Source organism: Micrasema longulum, unplaced genomic scaffold, assembly GCF_059751315.1.
Source record: "Micrasema longulum isolate JH-2025_06_02 unplaced genomic scaffold, ASM5975131v1 h1tg000876l, whole genome shotgun sequence".
Classification (NCBI taxonomy): Eukaryota; Metazoa; Arthropoda; class Insecta; order Trichoptera; family Brachycentridae; genus Micrasema; species Micrasema longulum.
In genome coordinates this window covers 257,377-277,504 of record NW_028278068.1, presented here as the reverse complement: position 1 = coordinate 277,504, position 20,128 = coordinate 257,377, and the positions used below count along the sequence as shown (strand labels likewise).

Sequence of the window (20,128 nt, the reverse complement as noted above, 5' to 3'; positions counted from 1 at the left end):
AAGAGATCCCATTTCGACCGCGTTCACTTTACTTTCATCCTCTACCATTTCCATGTTTCGCTTCCATGCTTAAGTGTCGGGACTAAAGCTCCGTTGTGCACTGCCAGGCGTGAAGTATTTTACTTATTGAATTTAGAACAAATTAATTCTATATGTATGCTTGTTAAAACATCAAAAATTTTATTGTAACACATACTTTTTATAAAAAACCTTTTAACACGATTACAGACACTTTTTCCTCATAAGCTCTTCTCAGTGGACACTTTCATCTGGTAGGCTCCACTTATATGGACACGTACAACAAATCAGATTTACTTCAAACCATCAACAAAGGTTCAATCGGAAGTGAAACATTCCAAATAATACAGAAACAGATTAAGTTTTCCATCAGTTACCTTCGGTAAGGTTTCCAGAAGCATTTCGATCATGGCGGCCTCCTTGTACTCCTTCCAGGCCTCAGCCTTGTTGGCTGCCTGCTCTGCCTCGGCCTTGGCGCGGGCGAGGGCGGCACAGGCCTCGGCCTCCCCGCGGGCACGGACGGCCTCTGCCTCCCCCTCTGCCTCCAGAACCGCGCGGATTCGATTGGCTTCGGCCAATTTCTCCAGGCGGTACTTCTCTGCTTCGGCAGGCCTAGAAAGGTAAATCAGTAATCGGGAGATTATAATCAGAATTTATTGCAACAGAGAGGCAAAACAGATTTGAGAAGGGAATATTGAATTCTAGGCATTTACAGGGCTTATGACATGTCATTGGCTGGTTTAAGTGGCCACTTGACACACTGTGTAACATTCACCAATCTACCTATGTTTAAACATCTATATTTCCTCAACTCTTCCATCTGTTGACTCATGTGAAGTAAAAGTAGGCTTACATATTTCCTGTTTGAGTGGATACTTTACACACTATATAACATTTATCAATCTGCCTATGTTTCTCCACCTCTTCCATTTGTTGACCTTTGTGAAGTAAGAGTAGACTTCCATATTCCCTTCTCAAAAATGTTTTCCCTCTCTGTTGCAATACATTTTAATATTAGTCCCTAGGAAGTGAAATCCGGCGACGTACTCGAAACATTGTTGATAATTACAAACTTTTTTGTTTTAAAAATAAATATTTGCATTCTTACGATCTACTCAAATATTTCAATTTTGGAGTAATTAATTATTAGAAAATGGAAATCAAATTGGGGTAGTGGGGTTCGAAACTCGGATCTCTGATCCGTGAGTCCAAAACACGAACCACGGAACAACCCGATTTAACTTTAAGATACTGGTAGATTTTTTCTGGATAATGCCATTCTTCAATAGCAATTCTTGCGCCATTGTTGCATATATATGATATAATGCATATGACATAACAACCCAGTAAATTCAGAGAACTGCATTATTATACCAGATGTAGCATATAGTCTTATGCTTCAGGAAAAGTAATTACAAAATCTGTGACTTGGATCTGAAAGGGCCAATGTTCAAAATTGCAATATTACAGGAGAGTAATTTTTCCAGACAATGAAGGGGAATGAATTTATTAGTTCACGGTTTGCTGAAATCATTAAGAAATAGGATAAAACTCGTGTTTAAAATAATCAAATAGCCACCGAAATAAAAGCACTGGAAACTGAAGACAGAAGGCAAAAACTAGTCGTTAAGAAGATGGGAATTCATCTGGCGGATACAGAAATGTTAGCAAGAGAAAGTTTCCTAGATATAGCAGGAGTCACACTTGAACAATTGTTCTAAGGGTAGCTGCTTCAGTCGGGTAGTAATACAATCAGAGGATATTACGAAAATAAAGAGGATTCCAGAGAGGAAGGAAAAGGCACCCCCAAAGTTACTGATCAAATTTGTGACTATGCCTGTATCTAGGATATTACATCTGACGGGATTTATTTTGGTGAATGGATTGGACCTTATTTTAGAGAAATTATTCGGAAAACCAAGAAAATTGCCGAGGAAAAAAAATATTTATGTTTGGTACAAAGATGAGAAAGTCATGGTGAGTAAGAACCAAAATGATAAAACTATATGTTATGTAAAACACAGCGCTGATATAAACAAAATTAAATTAACAGGTTAACCTAATAATATTTTATAATCAATTATAATTGATACAATAGTATTTACTATAACCTATCTTTGTCCTGTGAAATTTCATAATTCAATAATAACTTTAATATTCTCATAAAATATTTGTAGCGTTGACAAAATTTTTAAAGGAATTACTCATTTTTATTCGATGTTTAAAAATAAACTTAAATAAAATATTCCTTACTGAATTTTTGATGAATAAAAAAATTATGGAATGGAAAACGAATGGATAAAAAGGCATTCCACTCCACTTCAGCCATACAAATGCAAGTCCGAATTCACCCATTAATAGAGCAATTTGCTTGCTGAATACGGCTTCTGCGGATAATATTGATCCATTTTTCTGTACACATCGGCAGTTTAGCAGCTATCTGCTTTCTATTTACTAACTTCTAACTTATATTTGCAGTTTGCATTACATGTTGGGTTAAACAGCCCAAATTGTAAATTAATGCAGACTACAATTGTATTTTTTTTTTTTAAAGGAATAACCCGCTAAGCCTCTATTTTGAGGCTTGTCAGCAGGTGGGATAGAGGGGATGTGGAAGGAGGTAACGAAAAATACACCACAACACCCAGACCAATTGAGGAAATCTTTCTTGGATTTTTTTCATGCAACTGGCGGGAGTCGAACCCGCGACGCCGGTTCCACAGTGGGCCGTCTAACCAACTGCGCCACGGCGCCTGTCCTATGTAAGTGGTATGGTTGTATACATTAGGAATGAAAGTTGTGGTTTAGAAATTGAATTAGATCAGGCTAACTGCCCCAAAATATTTATCGGTATAGCATGCTATTAGCAATATTTAGACCTCCCTCTAAGTAAAAAAAAAAGGAATTAATTTTTCATACTCACTTTAGCCTTTTCCTCAGTTTCACACTTTTTTTGTTTCTCCCTTGAAAAACTTGAAAAGGGGGGTTATACTGTATTATTACAGCAAAATAATTAGATTTTGGAAAACATACCTGCGGACCGTAGCTTCCAGTTCTTGTTCCTTGCGCTGCACTTCTTGCTGTTGTACGGCAATTTCCTGAGTGCGTTCTACAACTTTGATTTGCATTCGTTCTTCTTTAATTCTCTGTTTGGTCTTGGCCGCTTGGAGTTCGTAGGCCATCTCTGCATCAGCCTGAAAAAAATTACATAAAAGATTATAAATAACCACACTGTAAAGTCAGATAAAGATTTGATAATTTTACTGACCCCAAACACACGGTGCAATGTAAAGCAGGGTTATGAAATACAGATTATAATATGTATTAGAATATTTTAATAATTGATTTTATCTCATGGAATATTAAATAAAATAATCTGCACAGTGATAGTTTTCTAACAATGTATTACTCTCATTAGGACATGCATTCAATTTATTTATTTATACAAATACACATATTACAAAAATATAATAACTTATCCCTAACTCTATGAGGCCAAGAGCCCTGGTGTGGGGTTGGGATAAAACATAATGAAAAGTGTTTATCTATAACATGAATACTGAAAATTTACAAAAGGTAAGTTATATATTTTACCTTTTTGGTTTGAACCTCAACATCGTAAGCAGCTTTCTTCAATTCAAAGTCGCGTTGAGCTTTAGCAATTTCCCGGTCGTTAAGGAACCTGGCAGCCATGCGTTGCTCTTCAGCAATAGCTTCCTTAATCTGCGCTTCACAGCGAGCTTCTGCTTCGCCGATCCTGGCATCTCGCTTCACCTCTGCAGTTCTGGCCATTCCCAGTGATTTTAGATATCCCTGACAACACCAGATAAATAAATTAATATTGCGCTGAAATACACAAATTGTATAAGATATACGTAGATGAATGCTGTGTGCACTATACGAGTTTTGTAAATGTGTTCAGGGTATTGGTCATCCAAACCATATTCACAATAGATATTCTTTTTATATTTGATTCTTATGTTTTTTATTGAATTTAAAAGCATCATACATCATAGAATCGTTACCAATATTTCAAAATATGAAAAATTATACAATTTATATTTTCCCCTTGGTGTAATTCCTTTTTTTATATTACTTAATACACCTTTTGTTTTATTGTTAACTCAATTCTGTGCCGTAGATTATTATACAGTTAAGAATTGCATGTATTTTACCTATTTTGTAAGTGTGGTTATTACTACACATAGCTTGCACTATTGCATAAAAAACCATACATCAACTATTTTACAAGGGATAGATAGTAATTACATTACGAAAAAAATGATAACAGATACACATTAAAATACGGCAGAGATGAAATCATGCTGAGTTTAAGGCTGTAGTCTCATAAAAAGTAAGGAATCACACAATTTAGCCATTTTAAAATGCTGTTTTTTCAAAATCTCCAATCAAAAAAATTAAATAAACACACATTGAATAAAAATAATCATTTTTAAGGTATTCCTGTAAAAAAATATACTCAAAAGTTATATTTAACTAAAATATAATTAAGAGTTGTTTTTTTTCAAATTATTATCTTTAAATCATTTGAACAAATTTTACTTTAATACCTTTATATAAGAATTAATTAATTAAGTCTTTATATAAGAATCAATGTACCAAAATTTGGTCTATATTTTAATAAGCATGATCTGCCAGTAGAAAAGTAATTATATTTTAGTTATTAATACTTTAAAGTATATTTTTAACAGGAATACTTTAAAGGTGATTATTTTTATCGAATGCATGTTTACTTAATATTTTTTACTTGGGTGATTTTCAAAAAACAGCGTTATAAAATGGCTAAATTGTCTGATTTTCTTGCTTTTTACGAGACTACAGCCTTAACACACTATGTGTAATCATTTACAAATAAAATTGACAACAAACAACTTTGTGATAGTATTGCTTAAAGGTGCTTTGAAAATAGCAAGTGTGCTGTGCGTAACACAAACTATAAAAAATCTTACTTTGTTGTTTCTGTGTTTCAATTCTATAATCAAATCAAATAAATAAATAAAGAAACAAGATACAATATATATTACTTAGTGGCATAATAAGTTAGTATTAAAAAGGTGCAAATTGATACAAAAATTAAAATAAATTTGTAAAATTGCAAGTTTTATGCACCTACGCTGAATTATTAGAATTTGAATACTGACTAATAAAACAAAAGCAAAACAATGCAATGGCAAAAGCTAGGCCAAGTCTTACTACAGTCAATATTGCACTTCCAAATTAATCATTAAACTAAATAAATTGACGTACCTTGGCCCCCTGTGGCAAAAGAAAAAAGATAAGTATATTATATAGTCCAATATTAAGATTAATATTGATACAATGTATCAATTGACTTTCTTGGATTGGTTTCCTTTTTCTTTTTTGAATTATAGAGCGCTTTTGCCTAAGCCGGCATCTTCAAGTATAGCAATGAGTATGAGACGGTGCCTGCTCAAGCAAAAGTGCTTGAAAGTAAATGAGGAAAAATAAAACTAAACTAAGGAGTTTGGTCGATATCTCATATTAAAATGATTGACTAAGGAGTTTTATTGAGAAATATCTACAAAATCATGAATAATTCAATATTAAGACATTTAGGAATACAAGAAAAGCGCGTTAATTAAAAATAGAGGTAATAAAATTGCATTAAAAAATTTTAATCAACGCAAATTAAAACTTCAATACATTCCTACGAATGCCAAAATAATTGTTTTGAGTTATACCTAAGTTGAAATATTTACTTCAATTCAGATAAAAATATAAAATATTATTACTACCACTATCATCAAGCCACGTATCGTGAGGTAATTACAACAAATCCCACTCAAAAATCCTTATTTTCAATTTACCTAGTTGTAATAATTGAACGTAGTTATGCAGAAAGCAGCCAGTCCACAATTTCGGAAAAATGATATATTGATGTTATCAGGTGCAGTAAAGTCGATTTTATGTTCTGCTAAAAACAGCCAGATCACTTTCATATAAAAAACTGTATTAATCACCTCCGGAAAAAGGTGTCGATCACAAAAACGGCATTTCTCAATTTGCAGAAAACACCCACAATACTAGAAAAATCTTATGGTACTTTAAAAATCTTTTAAACTGGTCAAATACACAATAAGATTCTTGTTTGTAATATTTAAAAAAATATATATATATTCATTGTTTATCGTTTGTTAAAGTCAAAAACATTCAAACTATTGTGTAGATTTTATAATTCACTCTTTTCACAAAATGGCTATTATCTCAGTTTCACTTTTCAATGCTTTCTGTATAACTATGTTCAATTATCACACAATATGCAGGCAGAGATGATGAAACAATACAATCCTGGCTTCTTTCCACTTTCATACATCTTGTTGCACTATAAATCGTATTATATCTAACTGCGATAAAAAAAATATTCAAATTGTGTCTGAAATACTTGAATAATTTTACTCTAAATTATTCAACGTTGAGTTCATAATTACTGATGTTATTTTTTCAAATGACATTGAAATAATAATGCAAATTAATGAGCTTTTCCTGTACCTTTCCATAAAATGCTACATAAATGGAAGTCAAACATAAAATTTAAAAATCTAAATATGTACCTACACATATTTATGTCATAATTAGGGGTAATAAGTACATACATTCATAATTTGCCATGGATAATTAGGGGTAATTAAATACATAAACATGGATGCTAAAGAAGGGCCAAATGCAATATAATAATGAAACATCATGTTTATAAGAGGATCTTGTAACAAAATGGTGCTTACCTCTTCATCTCTGATATCTTTCAAGGTATAAGACACAACAGTGATGCCCATATTTACGAGATCGCTAGAAGCGACTTCGAAAACCTGAAATGTTAAAAATTACATAATTGATCGATCTATTAACCGTTAACCGTATTAAGAAATTAAACATTTTAATTAAATTTAGAGTGTATTATGTTGATAAAAATAAGTCGTCTTCAAGAGACAAAAGCTTTCTCGTGTCTGTGCAGAATAAAAAAAATAATAGGGAAATATCACATACCACAAATACCGATAAAAAATATATGAAATGGGTTTAGATAAATTTATTGTAGAAATATTTTCATACCTAATGTTAAAAAAGAAATGATTGAAAAATATGTCCCTATTAAAACGCGACATGTTTGGCCTTAATAATTGTGACACCAAGATTCATGACGATGTTCTATTTAAATTTAAACGGTAACAAAGTTTAAAATTTACACAAATCGTGATGTATTAGAGGCGTGGCCAATGCAATAAGCCGTTTTCATAGGAATACAAAATTATAAATTTAAAAAAAAAATTATACTACTAATAAGTACAGTCGAATTTGGTTATTACGAAGAAGACGGGACAGACTGAATTTGCTCGTTATACCAGAGAAAGGTTTTTTTAAATCCAATCGCTATTGCGTGCTGTCACTATTGAAAATTATAATAAATGCTTTCAAACATACCAGTTTCTAAATTTCAAATTCAGATAAATAAACATTCATATTTGGTCACAATGTTGACAATGTGATTAAGGATAGGGAAAACATTTTAAACACTTTGACATATTTCGCGCCACGTTCTATTTTACAAATAATTGCCACTTTTTCACAAATTGAAACACTTCTGCTTGTTAGTAGTCATGTTTACAATTCGAGGGTTAGGTTTTAACTTATCTGACATAACCCACTTATAATGTTCATTATGCATTGACCATAGAATATAAATAAAAAGACATTGTAAAAACCCCGGAAACAAGGATGTCATTCATAAACTACAAAAGAAGTTGTAAATTGTAATGAGGTGCCGAGCCTGTGCTTACTAAGTTCACAAAGCTTGGATTTTTTACACGCAATTTCAACTATATGTGCGATACTTTGTCAATGCTGTCGGCGAAAACACCAATTAGGTACTTAGACAACAACGCCCATCTGCATCGGTAATAAGTTAGATTCCCATTTGGATTTTATTACTTTGGTTCTTATTTCGAAAATGATGTTTTTAAAGAATTGAAGAGTTTTTGCTCAACTGTTAACAATATATTTGTTCGGTACGTCCGAGAAGAAGTTCGTTATAAAAGTGAATAAATGAATGGAGAACTAAAATGTCAACTAATGGTTCCTCATTATATCCGAGATCTCGCTATTTCTGTGATCATTATGAGCAAGTTCGACTGTAGTAAACAACAATTTTGTTTGCTCTACAGTATTTCATAGACCTTTTTTTAAAAAAAATGTAAAAAAAACCTTGATATTTCCCTATTCTGCGTGATATAGAACAAGAACCCTGGGCGAGCGTTTTTCACCAACAATTCTCAGGTAAAAATTCCGAAAACTGAAATAGAGTGGAGATTGGTCCGCCTCGTGGTATACTGGTTTGTGTGCCTACCATTCCTGAGGTTCCCAGGTTGATTCCCAGCGAGGTCGACGTGAAATATGTATTGAATAGGTTTTTCACTGAAATATTTAATAGCTCCTAGACTGACACCTGAAGCGTAAGACAGATTATCTTGCTTTATATGGCATAAAAATTATCACTGGAGCACCAATGCACCATTAGGTGTGGAAAGAATGAACAATTGATTAGTTTTTTTCTGAAATTCTTCTGGAGCCGAATTTGTGAATCAAGGACTCAATAAAATAATATTGCTGTAGTTTTATTTTTCTCTGAAATTGTTATAACTCGCCTGCTTGGAGAACTTCTTGCGGTCCTTGTAGATTTCCTCAACAGTCATAGATCCCATGATTGCCCTCTGGTGTCCTTCAAGAGTGACCAGTGCAATGTGTTGGATTTCGTGTTCGCCTTTCCCAAGGAACTGCTCACAAGCAGCGAGTAGCATTTCGGAATTTTGGCCTTGTATTTTGACCTGTAACATATAATTAACATTATAAACACCGATCTCAGTATGTGCAGCTGTCGAGTGAGTAAAAATATAATTAAATAATTTATAGTAAAAATTACTGATACAAGAAAATAAGGATGCATTCCGACTAATTGACAAACTGATAAAAATCCGATGAAGCGGTTTTAGGCATCATAAACATAGAGAGGCAGCTACTGCTCACTGCCAAAAGAAGAAAAGCCTCATACTTAGGTCACATATTTCGCAGTGAGAAGTGTGGAAGGAAAGATGCTATGGGGCGGGGTATGGGACGAAAAAGAACACCATGGCTCGAGAATCTTAGACAGTGGGGTTTGGTGTGCCGGATGCAGCAATGCTGATTAGACTGGCTTAGGATCATGACGAGTTCGGAATTATGGTCGCCAGCCTCCGGTAGGAGTGTCAAAGGAAGTTAAATATTTTATTCAATACTAGCGAATTTAGCGAGATCACTTCAAGCAGGTGATTTTATCTTACCAACGCACGTGCAAATATGTTGATTTTTGAGAACTAAAATAGCCTCAATCTTTTTTGATGTGGGTGAGATTCATCTAAATTAACAATGTTTTGAGTATGTCCAAATGATTGTAGACAGGCTGGATTTCCTCCCTAGAGAATTACTCGGATCTAAATTTGTTTCAACAGAGAGGGAAAACATTTTGAGATGGGAATATGGAAGTCTAGGCAACAAAAGTCAACAGATGAAAGAGTTGACGAAATGTGGATGTTTAAACATAGTCAGAATGGTGAATGTTACACAGTGAGTTAAGTGGCCACTTAAACCAGCCAACAACAGGTCATAAGCCCTGTAAATCCCTAGACCTCCATATATAATTGGATAATTTATACAGCGCCATTTTTTGTGAAAATCACCTCAAGGGCGCTATTCCCTTCTCAAAATATCTTCCCTCTCTGTTACAACAAATTCATCTAAATAATTTAAATGCTTTTTAATGAATAACAAACACAACATAAATTCTTACAAGATAAGAAAATAAATTTGAAATTTTTGTTTTGTTTCAGCTATGTGGACATAGCCAGCGAATTAAAAGAAATTATTTCTAATTACATAGATATTTTGTCAGGGTAGATGAGGAATACAGTTCTAAGTGTGAAAAAGAACCAGAAGAACCCCGTACGAGTGTTGTTAACTGAATGGCTACTTTCAGGTAAAAGTTCTGAAAAAGGAAATTAGGTGAAGATGAGTCCACCTCGTTGTGTAATGATCGGCCCGTTGGCCAATGATTCTGGGAGGTCTTGAATTCGATTCCTAGTAGGATGGATGTGAAATATTGGTTTCAAATGTACACTGCAAGTGGCACCTTAAGCGTAAGATTGACCACCTTTCCTTCCCATTGGAGTGCCCTATGCACCATTGGGCACAGATAGGGAAATTATGATGATTGCATTAAACATTTACCTGCGCAATGCCGGTTACTGAAATCGGCACACCCTGACTCGTGTACACAGTAGGACTTTCAACTTGCAGAGTCATTGTATTGAGTGATATTCTCTGCACCTGTTGGACACAAGGCCAGACAAATGCTCTCCCTCCGGGGACCAAAAGTGGCTTCGAATAGCAGCATCCTGAAAAGATAATGGAAACACTTGCAAAAAGCAATTTTCCTCTGGATCAGCATGTCTATTATGCATTTTTATTGGTTAAACGCCAGAGAAATAATACTTTTTACTTCATATTAAATAAAGAGCAAGTTTGGAAATACGTAATCCTAATAAAAGAACTTATTTTTTAATTTTCAATGTAATTTTTACTGTCACAGAAAATTAAAATTGTGTTAGGTATTATCATATTTTTGATGCATACAATCTTGTACCGAGTCATAATTAATAAATTCATTATTATTCTAATCACCTTGGATTTCAGATTTGTATGAATGAAATGTGTTTTATTTATAACTATTTATCAAAAATGCTTACACAATACAATTCACAGTACAAAAACCAGTTTTCAATATATTTTACTTTAATGTTATTTGAAATCCTTATAAACTTGAATAAATTAAACTAGGTAAATATTTAGTATGTAGAGCATCAATCACATGTAAAAATTACTTACGCACATAGTATATTAATTACGTGACATACATTATTTTATTAAAGTTCAAGAGTCATAAATTATTTATACGCTAGAGATAATTGAGAAATGAGCACATCATTTTACAGTTTTTGGGGTCGAGGACAGTAAATTAAATACAAGACAGGGAGTAGAGTCATGTGGTCGGAGGCAATATTTCGCTTTCAAATTGTTGGTCCATTTTAAGGAAATAAATCACAAGAATGCAAATGCAATGAAAATATGCGATTTATAACTACGTTTTTACCGGCCAAATTTAGAAAATTCACATTTCATAAAATTCAGAAAGTATCTGGGATGTTTATTTAATTGTCAAGTCTATATGAAGTGGAATAAAACATCCAAAAAATATTATCGTCATTGTTTATGAAACAAAAATATAATAATTTATTATCTTATAGTTAGTAAAAATGTTACTTACAAATGCGCATTGCCAAATGGCAATAAACTTATATTCCCAATAAAAAGTACTATAAAATAATATAATATTTTTTTTGTATTTTTCCCCTTTTCCAATGACTGAATTTATTTATTTTTATTTAAAAAAAAAAAAATCATATTCTCACTAAGGGTTAAACTTGTTTATATTCATATAAATTATAAAGTAAACATGACTAATGTAAAATATATCAATTTAACATATCTAATTGATAGTTTAAATTATACATACCTTTTTAATTGATTATTTAAATTACACAAAGATTATAAAACAGTGGTAAATCAAATGACTTGCTATTTTTATTTAAGATATGAAGGGTACACAAGCAATAATGGGCTCATCGAGATATTAATGCCATTTTTATATCCTTAATAAGTTCAAAGGAATATAATATCAAAAACTTGTGTAATTTGGCTCCTTGTTTTACAAATTGTAAAAAAAAATATGTGGTCACCACTTGCAAAAAAACAGTAATGCGGCAAATTTTGACTGGCTTAGTATGGGGTAAATAACCCTAGTTAAATAGTCAGAGCAACTTTAGGTAAATGTATAATTTTATGTATATATGATAATAAATGAATGAACAATATAAATTGCTGTAATGAACTTGTTTTGTTCATTCCAGAATAGACTTTTTTTTAGGTTAAAAACATAAGTTTTTTTTTAAAATTAGCGATTGTACATGTTTAAAATATATTTCACAGTAAATGAAAAAATACTTAAACTTTTTCACGGCTAAGCATAGAGTATGTTTGCCGTCACTGTACGCGGCGCCATATTTTTAAGTGCTAAAAATCACAGGTGAGATTTTGAAATTGTCTAGTTAAAAGAGATAGGCAATTATCCGTATAATTTATCATTAAGTTATCTCCCCAAATACTTAAACTTCACAACAACAACAACATCATTAATATAAAAGTGTTCCAACATATTTGTGAACAAAGCGCTAGCATTATGCTATAGGTAATAGGTACTCACTTTTGTTTATTAATGTGTTGATAGAACACAGCGAGGAGACACTTAAGCACAATTATTAGTTTAAATTTGATGCAACAGAGAGAGAAAACATTTTTGAGAAGGGAATATGGGAGTCTAGGCATTTATAGGGCTTATGACCTGTCATTGACTGGTTTTAGTGGCCACTTTACACACAGTGTAACATTCACCATTCTGCCCATGTTTGAACATCCACATTTCCTCAACTCTTCTATCTGTTGATTTTTGTGAAGTAAAAGAGCTGAAACCGTTATCATGTGGGTGAGATTCATCCGGCTGAACCAATTCACCTACTAGGCAACGCCTAATAACAGCTTTTAAATTTTGTTTACTTCTTCTTTTACCAGGTAGTTAATTCAACAATGTTTTGAGTATGTCCAAATGCTTGCAGACTGGCTGGATGGATGAATTCAGCCAGTCTGCAAGCATTTGGACATGCTCAAAACATTGATAATTTAGATGAATCTCACCCACATAAAAAAAGATTGAGGCTATTTTAGACAATTATTAGTGTTTATGTTCTAAAATTAAGTGTTCAATGCAATTATTTAAACATAACTCAACAATCAAACTTAGTATTTGTTCAAAATTCGTCCAATATTATGTCCTAAATTTTTATATATTATCTATGTATATATATTTATATTTATTAACATCGGTTCAAATTTCAAGATGTGTGAGAAATGAAATCATAAAGAAATTCATATTTATGTTAAATAAAAATACTTCTGATTTTAAGTTCTTACATATAAAATAATAAAAGTGAATTTATCATCGGTTAATATCCGATTTCTTCGTGGTACACATGGAAACAACAATATTTTAAATATCGTCTTCAACATTCGGGTTGTGATCCTGTGGCTAGTGTCTCGGACTCACGGACCAAAGGTCCGTGGTTCGAATCCTACTCTACCCCAACTTGATTCCCATTTTCTAGTAGTGAGTTATTTACAACTCATTGAAAATGGCCCTCAAAATGAAATATTTGGGTAAATCATAAGAACGCAAATATTTCTTTAAAAAAAAAAACATGAAAGGATTCCTTCTCACTTACTTTAAAATCTGTCTCTCTCAAATATGCTCATCACTTTAACAATGATTTGACGTATTGAGATATTATTATGATTATTATTTTTTAATTATGTTTATTTAAAAAAAAAAACAAAACATAAACTAAACAAAATGAACTTAATATAGTTAATTATATAGTTAATTATATAGTAGTAATTAATATAGTAGCTATTATTTTAAGTCGTTATTATTATAAATGCAATTGCACAGTTCCATACAGATAAGATAATATGACACTCGAGAAATGGCATAAGGTCACTGCTGAGTGGGAATTTTAAAACTGTTAGGTCATTTTTTCGCCCGCTCTGATTAAAATATATTTTATAATATAAACAAATATAATCTTAGGAGTTATTCAGAGATGTCACTCATCAACAAATTTTCAGGGAATATTTCAATACAAACTTTTTGGCCGTCTATTGTGCACTTATCAAAGTATCAGCCTGTAAAGTCGAAAATGTCTAAAGACAGATGCCGGCACGATTTTTCAGACTGTCAAAAGATAGTTCTCGCTGGTTTTGGGTTAAATACAAGAACCCAGTATCCCAGAAATAAGGCTTTTAATTTCTTTTTGCTCAGGTCGTAAAGCCGCAGGCATTACAAACAAACTTGTGAGAGCCGCCAATCCCACATGGGGTGCGTCGCCGGAGGTTATGCAGAAAATATACGTAGGCGCTGTACAGCCTCTGATCACGTATGCCTCAAGCGTGTGGGTGGACGCGGTCAACAAGATAGTCAACTAGAAAAAACTGAACTCCATTCAACGACAAATGGCAATCAGGTCAAAAATAACAGGTGCAAGGGATACAGGACAATCTCCTTGGTATCAGCACAGATTTTGAGTGGATTCATGCCACTCGATCTAAGGATCAGGGAGCTTGCAGATACATATGAGGTAAAGAAGAGCCTCACCTTGCAAGACTTGCCGCAGGACAGATTTTATCAGGGAGTGGGAGACTATTTCTCACTTCCTCATCCAACAAAGCGCTATCTGATAGATCATGGCTACGATGATCAGGTTTTGCCTGGGATGGCGCGGGAAGAGTTGAGGATCTTCACAGATGGCAGTCTCTTAGACAGCAAAGTAGGTGCAGCTTTTGTACCCTACGATGACGTCAGAGAGCTGCGGTCGAAAAAGTTAAAACTTGGCGATTTCTGCCCCGTTTTTCAGGCGGAACTGTTTGCGATCAGAGAAGCCCTGGTCTATGTTTTAAAGAAGCCACCAAACAGATGGAAGAAAATAACCATCTTGACCGATTGCAAATCTGGCGTCCATGCAATAACTGACCGAAATTCAGTCAACCCTATTGTAATGGACATCAGATCAGATATCCAGAAGCTAGGATGCAGACACCAGGACGTGTACATCGGCTAGATAAGGGGACACTGCGGAATCCTTGGCAAGAAAAGGCTGACAAAAAGGCTAGGGAGGCTACGCTCAAGAAGACAGCCCCCAATTTCGACAATTTCCCGCTCAGCTTTGCCAAAAGGAAAATAAGAAGCAGGACCCTTCAAATCTGGAACGATCGTTATTTGAGTAAACTTACCGGAAGTATTACTAAAATGTTTTTCCCTACAATTTTTGATGCCTTTGATTTCAGGAGAATACAAAAAAACTGGCTATGTGCTCACCAAATACTCAAAAAATATAAAGTTTTATGTGAAATAACCAAATACTCGAAAAATATAAAGTTTTATGTGAAATAAATAAATAATAGAAGATGTTAGAAAAATGGTGAAAAATGATAGTGGAATTAAAACGAGATGGAGAGGAATACTTTGAGGTGTAAATTCTCTTCTCAAGTAAATATAAATGCAGATGATGATGTGAGAGAGATAAGCACGGAGATGTAAAAAGTTCTGTTAAAAAATGAAGAATGGCAAAGCGAAAGGTTTTGAGAATCAAAGAGGATTGGTCTACTTCTCAAATAAAGTGTACAACCTACTTCCATTGTCCATAAGGATAATTAGGAAATAATATCACTATGAGCTGTTCCTTGATCAGCACAGCACAAACTATGGCTTGCATGCACTAATGTCCCGATAGTGTCGCATTGTAAACTCGAGACAAGATCTGGACTTTTTTGGTGTAAGTTTTTCTAGATTTAAACAATCACTAAGATAGACCAGATCTTGTCTTGAGGTAGTAGTTATTATTTAGTTTTTGTCCTAGCTTTTATTTCCTTTAGTTGTGTTTTATTTCAATTGAACCTGTACATATTATAAAGAAATGTATTTACCATTATTGAATGGACTTAATACGTCTGTAAATAAATAAATAAAATCGCTATTAAGTTTATGGAGTTGGGATGCGCACAAATTGATAAGTGGATCAGGCCAAATAAGTAATAATATGTTTTTATTTGCGAGTTTTATGTGTTTTTTGTTATGTTTTAATGTATTTGAGATGATTTGATTTGATTATGTTTAATAAGGCAAGTTTAAACATTATATAAAATGTCTCCCTCGGCAAGGGGCACCAGTGAGGGAACATTATATTTAATGTAAAAAAATAAATAAAATAAAAGTAGGTGGTGAAATAATTATTGCATTGTGGAAGGTTTTATCGGAATAAGGATTGAATGCCAACCTGATACGGACTATTGCGTCACTGTATAAGAACAGCACAGAATGTGTGAGGGTAAATGGGTCATGCACGTAGTGGTTTGATTCATAAAGGAGTCAAAACTCTATGTTTGTATCTCATGTTTGCAATGCGATGTTTATAATTTTTTTTGCGACGTGAAAGCCACATAAGAAGCCCACACGAGAGTGAGATAACTAAACATACTGTAATAGTGTCCGCGCACATGGATTTTATGAGGTTAGGGTTTCAGGAACGATAGGGGCCAAGTCATTCTAAATAAGAATGACGACTTTACAAATGTGCGTGCGAAATTTTAAGCAACAAAATGAATTATTTTTATTGTTAGGTCTAGATTTAGTAATTTCAATTTGAAATTGGTTAGGCAAGCTCGGTTTATGGACTTCTATGGAAATACCGCCACTGGTTGCCAGATAATCGAGCGGCGGATTATTGAGAGTACCGTATATACATAAAGACTTTTTTTTAATTAATATTTCTTCTTATTTTTTTCAATACTATTACAAAATTTGTTTTTTTTATGTAAATTTTTGTACATAATGTAAATTGTACATTGGCGGGCTTATTGCCAAATGGCAATTTCTTCCAACCAACCAATAAAATACAAGTCATATTTATATAATTCAGTTTACAAAACATTTTCAATAGATAATATAAAAAAAAGCTCAAGATATACAAATACAGAAATAACTGTATTTGTTTATAAATTACCTTAAATCAATACTATTACTCAATGGGAAAAATAAATAAAGAGGAAAGGACGAGAGAACAAGGAAGAGAAAGGAGATGTATCTTCAGACGTGATTTAAGGTGATTCTAAACGAAAATATGAAACTAATTATTCATAAATGAGGCTTTTACCATTTTTTTATTGAAAAATGCAATTTTGATGTTTATTTTCAATGGAAATTTTACAAAACTTTTGTTGCGGAAACTTTACACTATATTGATTGTAACAAATACCATAACAATATAATTTAATCTAATTTTTTGGTTTGTACACCATTTTGTGAAAAAGACCTAAATTATATTGTTATGGTATTTGTTACAATCAATATAGTGTAAAGTTTCCGCAAACCAAGTTATGTAAAATTTCCATTGAAAATAAATGTAAAAATTGCATTTTTCTATTAAAAAATGATAAAAGTGCCATCTATGAATAATTATTTTCATATTTTCGTTTAGAATCACCTTAAATAGAGATACTGAAATAACATATTTAATGGTGGATGGGAGATGATTCCACTATATAAGTTAGAGAAGAAAGAGAAATTGTGGATCGGTATTAAGAGCGTCCTTTGAATATTAGAACGAAGAAGTAAACCACGAAATGATAAGTTTTGGCGGAGGATAATAGGTGCATTAGAACTATGAGGTACAGTGAACAGAAGTGAGAGGGAGAGATAGTCTCTCCACTGTCTAATTTTGAGCCATTTCAGTTGCCTACGATAATTAGAAATGTGGTCATATTTCCTAAGACCAAAAATATACCTTATGCATGTATTCTGAAGTCGTTCATGTTTATACATATTATAATTTAATAATATTAGATATATATTTAATTACAATATGTAGTTACCAATATAGTTGAATACAATTTCATTCAAACTAAACACCGCATTTAAAAAAAAAGATGATTATGGCACTGACGGGACGATATTACAATTTATATCATTCTAGGCAATTAAGAATTTAATTCAAATAAGAATTCATAGATACATGCGAAATTCCAAGTTAAATCAACTAGTTATTAAATCTAATCATTTAAGATTTCAATTTAACTTATTTCCATGTTATGCTTCATTGAAATTTTGACTATTCAATTGGTTTTTTTTAATGTGTTTGTTGGCTTTAGGTTCTTTAAGGTCTAAAAGATATTTGATTAAAACGGAGTATTTTACATCAGTTCGATAATATGTAGGTTTTATAAATACAACTATAATAGGTACATACATGATCATTATCTATTTATAAATTAATCGATAAATTCGGGTATCGAAAATAATAAAATGATTTGGGAATTGTGCAAGCCATAATATAAAAGGGGCTACCTACGTCTATGAAACGTGATGAAAATTATTTGAACGAGAAACCGCCTTGCCACTAAATACAAAAAACAGCATTATAAACAGGTAGTTTTTTTTTTTAATTACCAAAGGTGGATTATTCGCATAGCTTTTTAAGGCTGAATATAATACAAGTCAACATAACTATTGGAAACAGCCAAAGATTGAAATGACTGAGAAAATTCGCATTCAAGGCGCTAAAATATTCACGAGAGAAAAATCAATAATGTGAAGTTTCATATTTATCGCATATACACATGACGCGCCCATGGCGGCAAGATCGCCATGAAAGTTAATACAGTCTGCAATTCCATACCTGATACCACCAACGCCTCGTTTGGTCCACAAGTAGTAAATCCCCAGGTCATAATAAATCACTAAACAATAGTTCACGTATGAATTAATAAACAAACGAAAACGCTTTATACGGGCGACAACCGAATCGGCCACAGATCACGCTCACAATCAGTGTTGCCAATCTCCAACATGCGAAAATCGGTAGATTCAGAAAAATAAATCGGTAGATTCGGTTGATCCGTTTATAAGGGCTTTCTTCACATTAATTTTATAACAGATTTTCGGACAACAAGTAACGTATGTTGGTAGATGGTGTAATAACGCATACAAAAAAAAATAAAGGTTATATGTTTCTGAAAAAAAAACATTAAAATGGAAAATTTCAAACCTTTTTTTAAAAATGAAAAAAAAGGTGAAATGGCAATTTTTTGTTTTGATAAATAAAGAATAAAAAACACTTGACGTTTTTCTGATAGTTATTTAATATGTATCTAATTTAATTACTTTTTAAAATATTTTTTTGTGAAAAAACGTCAGCAACATGCTGTTTACATTATTTTTATAAAATTTGCTAGTGACAAAAAATTTCAAAATATTACGGAGTATTAACGCAAGCACATTTTTTAATTAATTAAAATTCTTGAACCACTATATGCTGCCACCGGAGGCAATTGTGAGAGACTCTGGAAATAATGTTTTAAACACAACATTGCGCTGGTGATGCGTTGTTTCGTTCTTGGATGTGATCGTAAAACAATGCTGTGCAAATACCTTTAAAAATTATATTACAATTGTACGTCTGTTCTGGAAATTATCTTATGATGTTTTACCCTTTTTGTGTATAGGTTCATATATATTCTATTTATAGTGTTTTTGAACAGCGTCTACTTTAATAAAAATACATAGTATTTTTGACTTTCAGATTAGACTGCTGGTACACTAGAATAAACTTTTTTGTGCTCGAGCCGTTTTTATTTGTAAGAAGCAATTCTTATCCATCAAACCCATAGTGAAATATGATCTCAGTCACTCATCTAGACGCAAAAACGCAGTACCCCGTTTTTTTATTATTTTATTGAAAAATAATTGTTGACAAAATAAGCTTAAAACTATAAATGGTTTGTACATACATAATAAATAATTGCGTTTTTACCGTGTTTAGAGAGAGAGTTCGTTTTACATTAATTTTCATAGTTTATTGATTTATTTGTTTTATCTTTTATTTACATCGCATTTTCATTATCTTAAACAGATTTATTTTAAATTAGATATTAAAATATATAATTCGAATTATTATTTTTAAAGCACCATTTTTGTGTAAATCTTCACAAAGGCGCTGTACAATAAATATACCAACACGTCTCGGTTGGTCTGTTAAATTTTAGTAACATATGTACGTGAGCTAGATTTCAACACGCCTTGCAGCTTCAGAGCTCACGGGTGGTTACGACCATATTTTTTTAAGAGTGACTTAAGAGTTTTCAATTAAGAAATTATCACAAAGTTTTCAAATTAGTGATTTTAACCAAATGTAATCATTCAAAGGTGTTATTCTGAATCGGTTTCGTAGCACGAGAAAAAGTTTTTTCGTGTATTTTGAATGTAAATGAGCGAGATAATATGGCCTCGAAAACGTTTGGAATACCACCCCAAATAGAGAAAGAT

The 20,128-nt window shown here is 32.5% G+C and overlaps 1 protein-coding gene across 1 annotated transcript in view; it reads right to left on the bottom strand.

The window, feature by feature from the left end:
• Flo1 (flotillin-1) overlaps positions 1-18,633 on the bottom strand; it is a 28,536-nt gene extending 9,903 nt beyond the window's left edge. The window contains exons 1-7 of the mRNA XM_088231366.1: positions 18,483-18,633; positions 10,315-10,481; positions 8,700-8,879; positions 6,783-6,866; positions 3,613-3,831; positions 3,052-3,212; positions 396-630 (exon numbers count right to left, since the gene is read on the bottom strand). Of these exons, the coding sequence (XP_088087492.1) occupies positions 396-630; positions 3,052-3,212; positions 3,613-3,831; positions 6,783-6,866; positions 8,700-8,879; positions 10,315-10,481; positions 18,483-18,534 (1,098 nt within the window). The 5' untranslated portion in view covers positions 18,535-18,633. The remainder of the gene's footprint in view (positions 1-395; positions 631-3,051; positions 3,213-3,612; positions 3,832-6,782; positions 6,867-8,699; positions 8,880-10,314; positions 10,482-18,482) is intronic.
• Positions 18,634-20,128: the final 1,495 nt, after the last annotated feature.